This window comes from Durio zibethinus, chromosome 5 (genome assembly GCF_047325235.1).
Source record: "Durio zibethinus cultivar Kanyao isolate XHJ-2024 chromosome 5, ASM4732523v1, whole genome shotgun sequence".
Lineage (NCBI taxonomy): Eukaryota > Viridiplantae > Streptophyta > Magnoliopsida > Malvales > Malvaceae > Durio > Durio zibethinus.
Genome location: NC_143166.1, coordinates 20,929,396 through 20,940,750, shown reverse-complemented (window position 1 = coordinate 20,940,750; position 11,355 = coordinate 20,929,396). Strand labels below are relative to the sequence as shown.

The following is an 11,355-nucleotide window of genomic DNA, read 5'->3' as shown; positions in this document are numbered from 1 at the left end:
GCTTTTGGACTTTGTTGGGCTTTTGGGATCCTTTGAGCTTAAACTCTTTTGAGATGGGACTCCGACTCTTTTGGGTTTAGCTTCCATCAAGCTTTAAACTTAAGGAGTTTTTATATTCTAAAAAGAATATGAAGAAAAGAGATATAAAAGAGTAAATAACTTTTTTGAAATGGTTTTTTAAATGTTTTGTAATGGTTTAAAATGAATTGTGAATTGGAGAAGGGTATTTATATTTGGAGTAAAATGGAATGAATGGTTGAGATTGAAATACTTGAACAATCTAGTTTTTATGAAAATTTCAGTATTTATTAGATAAAAATGAAATAATTATCATTTTTAAGATAAATGACCTGATAATTCATGAAAAAAAAAAAAACAAATTTTTTACTCATAAGTGTTGATTTGTCTTTCCAAAAAAAATTGATCTAGAAGGCCCCCTAAATCTACACTCTAAAATGTTGATATACATCATAAACATTTGGATAGCTAAAGATTTGTTATGATCTAGGTAGAATTTTCTTGAAGTTTTTTGGAGAATTCTATCATTCCTGGTTCCAATAAAAAACATAGGTAAAAATTTATTTTTCTATATGCTAGCAATTGTATAAAACAATATTATTGTATGATCCATCTCATTTAGAGTTAAAAATTTTAAAATTTGTTGCATTTATGCACTGATTTGATGCTTAATTCCCAACAATGATATCAAAGCCTCCTTTGATTTATTAGTGTAAGTTGTACGATCAACCAGATTGGCTACGTGAAGCTTAGGTGAAACATGCACAACTCTACAAGCTTAAGGTTCAATTGATTAAGTGTAAGGTAATGGCATTTCAAAAGAAACTTTTGAATATTAATTTTACAATCCTAAGAAACCAAAAGTATTTGTTTCAAACATTTTTTTTAAAGAGTTTCTAAATAAAAATAGTGAGAGTAAAACAAAACTTTAAAAAATCATAAAGCATAAACTAACACTAAGATGGGAAAAAAACCATGGTTAATGATCAGCTAAACAATCAAAATACACAAAATATATATATGAGGAAAATAAAAAAAATTAGAGAAAGTTTCTTTTTGCTACACTTTCAGGCTATCGATTTTAGCCACCATTTCATATTCCTCCATTTTTTTCTCCATCCTTCGTCTTTTTACCTTTTTTTTTTTTTTTTCATTTTTTGTCTCATTTCTCATCTTTCTTCTTCCTTTCACCTCAATCTCTCTTTTACTTTCTTTTTCTAAATCAGCGTTGAGCAATAAATATGGATCTTTAATAGTCGGTTTAAGTCTCCATTTCTTTATATCTCCATCGTCTTTTGCCTCTTTCTCGTTTCTTTTTTCTAAGATAATAAATATAAAAAAAACATAAATAATGATTTAAATGAGAAGTCGATAACCTTTTATCTATTTTTTTCTAACATTGCATTTTCTTTTTTTTTTTTTTTTATTTTTTCTTTCTCCATATCTTTTAAACTTTATATTTTTTTCATTTCTCTTTTCTTTACTAAATCAAATATTAATAAAATATTTCTTAAAAAAAATGTCAACCAAATATTGCTTGTATATTGAATTTAATAATAATAATAAATTTTTTTCCTTAAATAATTAATACAAAGCAAAACCATGTTATTCTACATTTTTCATTTTTTCCATATTTAGTGTATCAAAATATAAATACAATAAAAAATTTTCATGTAAAGTCTTCACGTGGGCTATTTTTCCTTATAATCACTTTATTAATTTGACTACTTTTAATTTTTTTTAAGATAAGCGTTTGATATTTATTTTTAAAATCAATATAATAAAGTATTGATATTATTATTAAATGATATTATCACTCGTAATTTGAAGTTATTTTATTTAGTTAAAAATTATTAATTTATAAAAATTAAACATTATTATATTTAGTATTAAGAAAAATGAAAAATTATTTTATTTAAAAGTACAAAAATAACAACAAATATTATAATAGTTGTACAACTTAATGATTTTAATGTTATTTAAAGATAATAATTTATAAAATATAATAATATTTTATTTATTTTATAACAAAATATAATTAAATTATTAAATTAATAAATATATTTATTTATTAAGTAAACTAAGTTTTGTAATATAAATTACGTAAAAAATATTCGAATTAAAAAATAAAATTAATCTATTAAAATCATAATAAAAGAAAAACAAAAAATTATCTTATATATAAACATTAAAAAGTAAAAAATATATAAATTATTTTTAAATTTGTTACAATGAATATTAATTCAAAACTATAAAAAAATAAAAATTTAATTCACATGTTAAATAAATAATATTAAATATTATTAATTCACCCCTTTTGAATGTAAATTATATCATTCTCTAAAAATATTGCTTAATTATTTTTTATAATTTAAAATCAGTGTTACAAATAATTTGATCATAACCACATAAAACATTAAATGTTTAATACAACAATTTAATCATTATATATAACTCACTCTAATTTTTAAAGTGAATATCACATACCAAATCTTGCCTTAATTTTTTTTTAAAAATTTTGATTAGAAGTTTTCTTTCAAAAAGTTTTTAAATCACCAAAATCAGATGGTATTTCGTTTGAGCGAAATAATCGTTTGACTTAAGTGATAAACACCTAATTCGGCGGAACAACGAAGCAAGGGCATGACCGTCTTTTTACAGAAGAGCGATAAATTAAAACGGTAAAAAGGGGGACAATATAAAATTCGAAAATGTGAAGTAAATATCAGGAAAAGACAAAAGAATATTCCACACAGCAAAGGAGGAAAAAAAAAAAAAAAAAACCACGAGTTTCTCGGCCCTAAACACAATCACAAGCTGGTCTCACTTAAAAAAAAGGCTCCTCATCAAACCCTAGCCTCTTTCTAGAAGCCTTTAATCAATGGCTTCACGTCTACTCCTCTCTTCTCTCCTCCGCTCCACTTCTCGCCGATCTTTGTCCAAATTTTCAAACTCTAGCCCTCGCCTGCCTTCTCCTTTCCCGACGCGCCGCCCTTTTCCTTGCTCCTACTTTTTCTCACGCGATGCTGAGTACGTCACATCTGCGACTGCACCTGCCTCTCCTGCTCCATCGCAGCCTCCTCCCGCTAAGAAAAGCGGCGGAGGTAAGATCACTGATGAGTTCACAGGAGCAGGAGCCATCGGTCAGGTTTGTCAAGTTATCGGTGCCGTCGTCGATGTGAGATTTGATGAAGGTTTGCCTCCGATTTTGACGGCGCTTGAAGTGATGGACCACTCGATCCGGCTTGTGCTGGAAGTGGCTCAGCACTTGGGTGAAAACATGGTTAGGACCATTGCTATGGATGGAACAGAGGGACTTGTTAGAGGGCAGCCGGTGCTCAACACCGGATCTCCTATCACTGTAAAGATTATCTTCTCTTTAAGTGTTTTATTTTTATTAGAAATGATGAGATTTTATCGGAGATTTCTTCTTTTTCGGGTTTGTTTGGTGTTTGGGAGCTAGAAACTTGGATATGAAGTGAAATGATGATGGATATCTGGTTAGTTTTATGGATCTGAGTTATGTTTTATCGGAATCTGATCCGTAATAAGTGAGAAATTTTCTAAAGATTACATTTTTAGAGTCCATTTTCAGTGAAATTTTCTTCGGAAACTATTATGCATCTAATTAAAATCCATTACTTATTCATCATTTTGTCAACTACCCAAATGATATTCATTTATGCTTTAACTGATGTTGCCCTTTGAGTTGATAATAGTAAAAAAAAAAAAAAAATTATTAAAGGCTTTTGCTTTGACATGGGTCATCCATGATTTGGGTATTTTGCTCAAGGAATTAGGTTTCTCTTCCTTCTATCGAGCTTGTCATTTTCTCTCTTAGCTTTTTGGGTTGCTTCTTTTTTACTCCTTGTATTTTCATGGGCTTTTTACCATTTTGTATTTGTCTAGCCTATAATACCTTGGTGTTTGATTTTCATGAACTTCGTAATCATTGTTCTTTTTAGGTGCCTGTTGGTAGAGCTACTCTTGGTCGTATCATAAATGTTATTGGCGAGCCTATTGACGAGAAAGGCGAACTCAGTAAGAGATTTGCCAACTTTTTAATCATTTGAAAAGTTTACTCTATAGTGTTCTGGTGCAAAAGTCTAACTGACTGAGTTTTATGTTTATCAGAAACCGACCATTTCTTGCCCATTCACAGAGAAGCACCTGCTTTTGTTGATCAAGCTACTGAACAACAGATCCTTGTCACTGGTATTAAGGTATTATTGCTTGCAATTATTTATGTCTTTGATATTATGCCGTTCTTTTCTTTCACCTTCTGTGGAAAGATGCTATGCTCTATCAGAATGAACTTAAATTCACACATTATGTTGTGTGAATCTAGATGAGAGTATGTTAGTTAGGTTCAAAACTTTATTCTCTTGCTTTATTTTACAGGTTGTTGACCTTCTTGCACCATATCAAAGAGGAGGGAAGATTGGGCTTTTTGGTGGTGCTGGTGTGGGGAAGACGGTGCTTATTATGGAACTTATCAACAATGTTGCCAAAGCTCATGGTTGGTTTTACATTGTATTTGTGGCTTTGTCATACTTTTTACTCTGTTTATTATTCTTATATTACCTGTTTCTGTACTTAGGTGGTTTCTCAGTATTTGCTGGTGTTGGAGAACGTACTAGAGAGGGTAATGACTTGTACAGAGAAATGATTGAGAGTGGTGTCATTAAGCTAGGTGACAAGCAGGTAAATGCCATCCAAATTATTCATCTTGTCAACATTTCTCTTTTTTTACATCTCATCACAGTGGTATTTTGCTTTGCTGTCATTACAGGCTGACAGCAAGTGTGCTCTTGTCTATGGTCAAATGAATGAGCCTCCTGGTGCTCGTGCTCGTGTTGGCCTTACTGGTTTGACTGTGGCTGAACACTTCCGTGATGCTGAAGGGCAGGATGTTCTTCTCTTTATTGACAACATTTTCCGTTTTACTCAAGTAAGATGCTTATTATTGAAGCTTTTGAAATGCTTTACAGTATATGTGGCATGTTGCTGATGGTTTTATTTTATTTATTTATTTATTTATTTTTGCTTCAGGCAAACTCAGAAGTATCTGCTTTGCTTGGTCGTATTCCATCTGCTGTCGGTTACCAACCAACTTTGGCTACTGATCTTGGAGCTCTTCAAGAGCGTATTACCACCACCAAGAAAGGTTCCATCACTTCTGTTCAAGCCATTTATGTGCCTGCTGATGACTTGACAGATCCAGCTCCTGCGACAACCTTTGCTCACTTGGATGCCACAACTGTGTTGTCCCGGCAGGTATTATACACATCTTATATGCAGCTGTTGAGGAGGTGCTCTATCTGATGTTACATTATGATTACACGCTGCTTTCTGCTCATAACACTTGGTTTCTCTTCGTTTTGTCAGATCTCTGAGCTTGGTATTTACCCTGCTGTGGATCCTTTGGATTCTACATCTCGTATGCTCTCCCCTCATATTTTGGGTGAGGAACACTACAATACTGCACGTGGTGTGCAGAAGGTTCTCCAAAACTACAAGAACTTACAAGATATTATTGCCATTTTGGGAATGGATGAGCTTAGTGAAGATGATAAGTTAACTGTTGCTCGTGCTCGTAAGATCCAAAGATTCTTGAGCCAGCCTTTTCATGTGGCAGAAGTGTTCACTGGTGCCCCTGGCAAGTATGTGGAGTTGAAAGAGAGCATCACCAGTTTCCAGGTTCAATTTTCTTTGTGCCCAGCATGCTTCTATTGTATCAGTGTGTTATGGCATGTACGAGTAATTGATTAATTTCTTATAATGGGTGGATACATGGTTATGATATCCTTTCTTGTTAAAATAAGTGTAGCATTTAAAAGTTTTTTGAATGCATCAGCAGATGTTATATGAAGTGCCGTGCCCAAGTATTTTCACCATGTGTGCAGTACGTGGATAATATTGTCTTAAAATAGAGCAAAATAGTGCAATGTGATCCATATTGCTAATCCCAGTTAGACGGATAATGCTAATTTCTTGGTTGTTATGGGCTGACACGTGTCAACTTGTAGTTTAGATAGATATGAAGAAGCTGGAATATGGCATGTGAATTTGCTTTAGATAGTTATTCAGAACCTTTTTTTTTTTTTTTTTTTTTAATGAGAATCCATTGATAAGGTTCCTAGCCATTTGGTTAAAACATTTCTTGATCAAGAAAATCTATCTGATTACCATGCCGTCTATGTGCATTTTTTAGTCATTTATCATACATGAGTCAGCATTTAAATTGTCTGTTGTTGATAGCATTCTTCATAATCTTGATTTTTTGCAGGGAGTGTTGGATGGAAAGTATGATGACCTTCCAGAGCAGTCATTTTACATGGTTGGAGGGATTGAGGAAGTCATTGCCAAGGCAGATAAGATTGCCAAGGAATCTGCAGCTTAATTAATCCATACATACCTTTCTTGTCTCCTGGATAATTGCAAAAATAATCTAGGTGGTGTAGGCAATGCCAGCAACAGGACTGTTCATTTTTTAGGATCAAATGTACCAGGATTTTTTGATTTATGTATTAATGATGTTACTCGAGTGTGAAAGAGGAATACAACCGGGTCCTGTTCATAATCAACAATTCTAGACCCACCCTGTTATTAGTCATTTACCAATCCAAGACCTACCCTGTTATTAGTCGTTTGTTTTCTTTGTTTCTTTTTGGTAATAAAAGGGACTTGGATAGCTCAAAAGATAGTTTGGTACATAAATTGCCCTGCCACATTATAGGCTAGCAGAGGCTTAATAAAATCGAGGATCTCAAAGCAAATAAAAGAGTTTTCGTTACATTCACTTTCAGCTAAGTTATTGCTGCCCAAACAAGCCAGAGCATCAGTACGTTTTCCCTCCCCAAACACATGCATGAATTGTTGGCAGTTAAAGTCTCCCAGTAGTTTCCTGCAATCATAAACCAAAGGTTGCAGAATAGGGTAAGGGACAGAAAGACTTTTAATCAAAGAAATAACAACCACAGCGTCAAGTTCAACTTCAAGCCTAGTGACATTGAGTTGTTTGGCCAGAATAAAGCCGTCTCTAAGCGCCTAACGCTGAACGTGGATATTTGTGCTATGGCCAATGAATCTAGCAGATCCAGCAATCCACTGCCCTTCATAGTTCCTAATAATGGCGCTAGCTCTAGCTCTCCCGGGATTACCCTTGGAGGACCCATCCGTGTTTAAGTTTCAGCCATCCAACTTCAGGTGGCTTCCATTTGACAGGGATAACGGAGTCTCGAATGTATTTGTACGTTCCTTGGTTTATCGCAAAGAATTCACTCTCCCTTTTGACAGCGCGGTCAACTATGTTTCTGTTTCTCCCATCACCCTTAAAGATTTTGTGATTTCTTTCAAGCCAAATATCCCAAATGATCTAGATAAACAACAGGCTCCGAGGAATACCGTGATGTTGTGATCTTTTGTTATCCATGGCATTTAGTCGAATCCAGTCCTCAACTGTGCCAACAGGGTTTATGTTAATAACGTGCCGTTGGCCCAACCATGTGTTGCACGTCCATTGATAATCTTTAAGCAATCCATTGACAATATTTAAGCAAGTGTTGGATGTCCTCGCAAACTTGATTGCAAAGCACACAACACCTACTTGGAACGTTCAAACCTCTGTGTATGAGAAGCATTTTTGTTGGTAGGATTCCATAAGCATTCCTAAACGAAAAACTGGAGTTTAGGAAGGACTTTCAACTTCCAGAGCGAGCTCCAATCCTTATCACTAGTCCTTTGATTAGATCATAGGCCGACTAGGTAGAGAAGTTTCCACTCTTGGAAGCAGTCCAATAAGGTGTGTCATTGCTCTGCTCAAACAGTTTGCAAAAGGATGGCTCTAATGGAGTCAGTCACTGACCTAGGAAGATGGAACGAGATAGGGCCCTCATTTTGTGATTGAAAAGCTTGGAAGGCCTTTCAAACCTTGACTTCCCTTTCATTTCTGTTCAGAAGGCCTTGGATCAATGATCAGATGGTAACCCCTCCTATCCATTTGTCATACCAGAAGCTAGTATTTGTCCCATCATGGATCACCCAACCCAAACCCTGTTCCAAGATGGGCCCTACCCATCTCATTACTTTCCACGTAACCGAACAAGTTGAACTAGGTTTTGGATGTTTCCATTGTTAAAGTATTTTGCATGAAGTGTTTGAGCCCAAAGGTCCCTCTTTTGCTGCATGAACCTCTAGACCAGCTTGGTTGATTGAGGTTGGTTCTGTACCTTTGCTTCTTCAGACGCGGCCCTCTCTCTTGTTTACTTTTGGTAACTTCATTCCAGTTCAGCAGATGAACTTCATGTTTTTGTTTCGAATCTCCCCACAAGAAATTCCAGTTAATTCTATCTAGTTCTTTACAGATGCTTGCTGGCAGGGCACAACATTGCATGTAATACAATGGGATTGCTTTCATGACGGATTTGATAAGAAGTCTTGCTGCCAATGAAATCAGTCCAGCTTTCCAACCTGCCGGCTTTGCTCGAACTTTGTCAACAATCAATGCATAGTCATGCTTGCTAACACGACTTCTGTGGAGGGGGAATCCCAAGTACTTGCCAAGATCGATAGTCTCGCGGATGCCCAAGATATTAACCATACTCGCATGATGCTCAGAATTGGTATTGGCAGAAAAGAAAACACGTGACTTCTCTAGGTTGACTTCTGGCCTGACTTCGCACAAAAGGATGACAAGACTTCCATCGTTTCAGCTATTTTCCGATCGACCCTCCCAAAAAGCATGATGTCATCAGCAAAACCACATGAGAAAAAACCGATCCTTTCCTAGAGGTTTTCCAAGGCAACCGCCTTTTATCCTCACACGCCTCCAGGATTCACAGGCTTAGGAATTCCATGCACATGATAAAGAGATATGGTGATAAAGGATCACCTTGCCGTATGCCCCTGGAAGGTCTAAAGCTCTCCAACATCCCTCCATTCAATAAGACAGGAATGGAAGAGGAAGAAATATAAATCATTATAAGATTAATCAAAGGATTTGTAAGATTAAGGAAGGTTAAGGCCTTTCTTATGAAGCTTCATTCTAATATATCACAATGTCACAGCAATTTGTCCTTTCTTGGCTTTACATCTCTTGAATGAGTGTATCATTTCCTGGACAATTATGCAGTTGTTGCATCCATTCCTCCTTGGGATAAAGCTAGTTTGGAAAGGGGAGATGATCTTAGTTAATAATGGCCTAAGTCTCTGGACAAGGATTATTGTGACCACTTTGTAGGAAGTGCATGTTACAACAGCTAATAGGTCTGAATTGGCCAATGCGTGTGGGACTAGAAACTCTGGGGATCAAAGATGTAATGGTCTCGTTGAGAGCTTCCATCATTGATGAATTTTCAAATATGTTCTTGACGATTGAGTAGAGCTTCTCTCTAACCATGTTCCAGCACCTTTGACAGAAAAAAAGATGTAGGCTATTTAACCCAAGGGCTTTAAAGGCCTTGAACGTCCATATCACCTTTCAACATCAGAAATAGGCTTCTGTAAATCATCTTTCTCATGGTCTGTTAGTTGCATGATACGCTTTGGCCCAGTTTCATATCTCTATCATCCAGTGATTTGGGACATTGTGTAAAGTTTCTTGAAATGACTTAGCACGATTTGTTCCATGTCTTAGGGGTTAGAGGTCCACTGTTCTTCTTGACCTTCAAGTAACACAATGCGGTCGTACAGTTTTCTCGAGATTGTTGAGGCATGGAAGAACTTAGTATTACGATCTCCATCCAGAAGTCAACTTATACGAGACTTAAGGGCCCATAAGTCTTCCTCAGTTTTAAATTTTGCTTATACTAGTCAATCGGGGCTTGTTGTAAATCAAGGAGGAATTGGTTTGGTGAATCGCCAAGCGTTTTTTCAATCCCCTTAGCACTCCCCTTCATAAACACATTCCCATAAATAGTTTTATTCCATTCTTGAATATTTCTTTTGATTGTTGATAATGGAGACAAAGCAGCTATTCTCTTGGTTCCATCTAGGTTGGATCAAAGGTAAGAATTCTTGGTGGTCAAACCACTTTTTTTGGAGTTGGAAAGGTTTCAACCCATTCCGAGCTTTCTTCTCCTTAAAGGAAATTTGGATGGGCTAGTGGTCTGAATGGGCTTTAACTAAATGTTTGACACAAGCTTCCGGAACTAACAAACACCAATTTGTATTAGCAAATGCCATGTCAATACATTCTTGGATGAGATCCATAACCTTTCTATTAGTCGACCAAGTGAATCTTCGTCCAACAAATCCAAGATAAAAAAGATTGCACTTATTCAAGTATTCATATAAGGCTTTAGACCTAGATATAGAAATCGAGGCTCCTTCTTCTTTATCCTCCACTTTAAGTACTTCGTTAAAGTCCCCTACTATAAGCCATGGGTAATTATGGTGTGCAACCACAATTTTTAAATGATCCCAAAGCAATTTACGTTTATTAAACTTAGGACTAGCACAGATAGTAGAAAGTAACCAAGTAAGATTTGAGTTTCTTACTTGCATAGTTGCATGAATTTCCTATTCCGTGGGACAAACATGTTTATTTCCACTAGGTTTGAGTGCCATAGAAACCATAGTCCTCCTTTAAAGTCGATTATGATAGTGTCCTTCCAATCATAAAAAAAGAAGTTGATCAATTATCAATCGAACCTCCTCTCTACGTGCACATGTCTCAATAATAACCATAATTTTAGGCCTATACATTCCCATAAATTCCTTAACCATGTGAATAAAATCAGGGTGTCTTGCACCCCTATAGTTTCATAGAATGATTAAATGGATTAGGGTTGGTTGATGTTGTAGTTCATTGATAGCCTTGAAACTGGGGGACAACCTGTGTCTTCTTTGGAGTCCATCATTGTGTCATTCTCCTTAGCTTGGGATACATTTTCACTTTGTGCATTAGGGTCCCTGCCCCTAGCAAGATGGAAGAACTAAAGCAAATTCAGAATTGTTGGACCAGTTGGCTGACTATTGTTTTCATTGCTATCACATAGGTGCTATTCAGTATTGCTTCCAAAGGGTGTTTGCTAGTTGAACCTCCTGGATTGATAAACCCATTATGGTGGGTTTAGTCTTTCTTATGTCCAACATGCATCCCCATATGGTGTTAAGTTAGAGTCTTCTAAGGCCTAGATTGGCTTTGAGTAGATAAGTAATGGTACATATGATGTTGTCGACCTTATCCTTTGGAAATTCTTTGCTACCCTCTCTTATTGGGCTTCTACCTCTACCCATTGGGGATATTGACCTTTGGAGTCACCTCTGGCTATGTTTCAAGCTTTAAAAATGAATGGGTAGGGTCTGAAGGTCGAAAGAGAAGCCTGTAAATGG

The 11,355-nt window shown here is 35.7% G+C and overlaps 1 protein-coding gene across 1 annotated transcript; it reads left to right on the top strand.

The window, feature by feature from the left end:
• Positions 1–2,877: 2,877 nt before the first annotated feature.
• On the top strand, positions 2,878–6,664 carry LOC111282140 (ATP synthase subunit beta, mitochondrial). The gene is made up of 9 exons (XM_022870100.2): positions 2,878–3,379; positions 3,984–4,059; positions 4,153–4,241; positions 4,420–4,537; positions 4,619–4,722; positions 4,811–4,969; positions 5,071–5,295; positions 5,407–5,718; positions 6,308–6,664. Exons 1-9 carry the CDS (start codon positions 2,900–2,902, stop codon positions 6,419–6,421), a joined length of 1,677 nt encoding a protein of 558 aa, XP_022725835.1. The 5' UTR covers positions 2,878–2,899; the 3' UTR covers positions 6,422–6,664.
• Positions 6,665–11,355: the final 4,691 nt, after the last annotated feature.

Coding starts and splice junctions, on each gene's coding strand:
- LOC111282140 (XM_022870100.2), top strand. CDS start 2,900: ATGGCTTCACGTCTACTCCTCTCTTCTCTCCTCCGCTCCACTTCTCGC. Junction 3,380..3,983: donor ACACCGGATCTCCTATCACT/GTAAAGATTATC, acceptor TGTTCTTTTTAG/GTGCCTGTTGGTAGAGCTAC. Junction 4,242..4,419: donor TCCTTGTCACTGGTATTAAG/GTATTATTGCTT, acceptor TTTATTTTACAG/GTTGTTGACCTTCTTGCACC.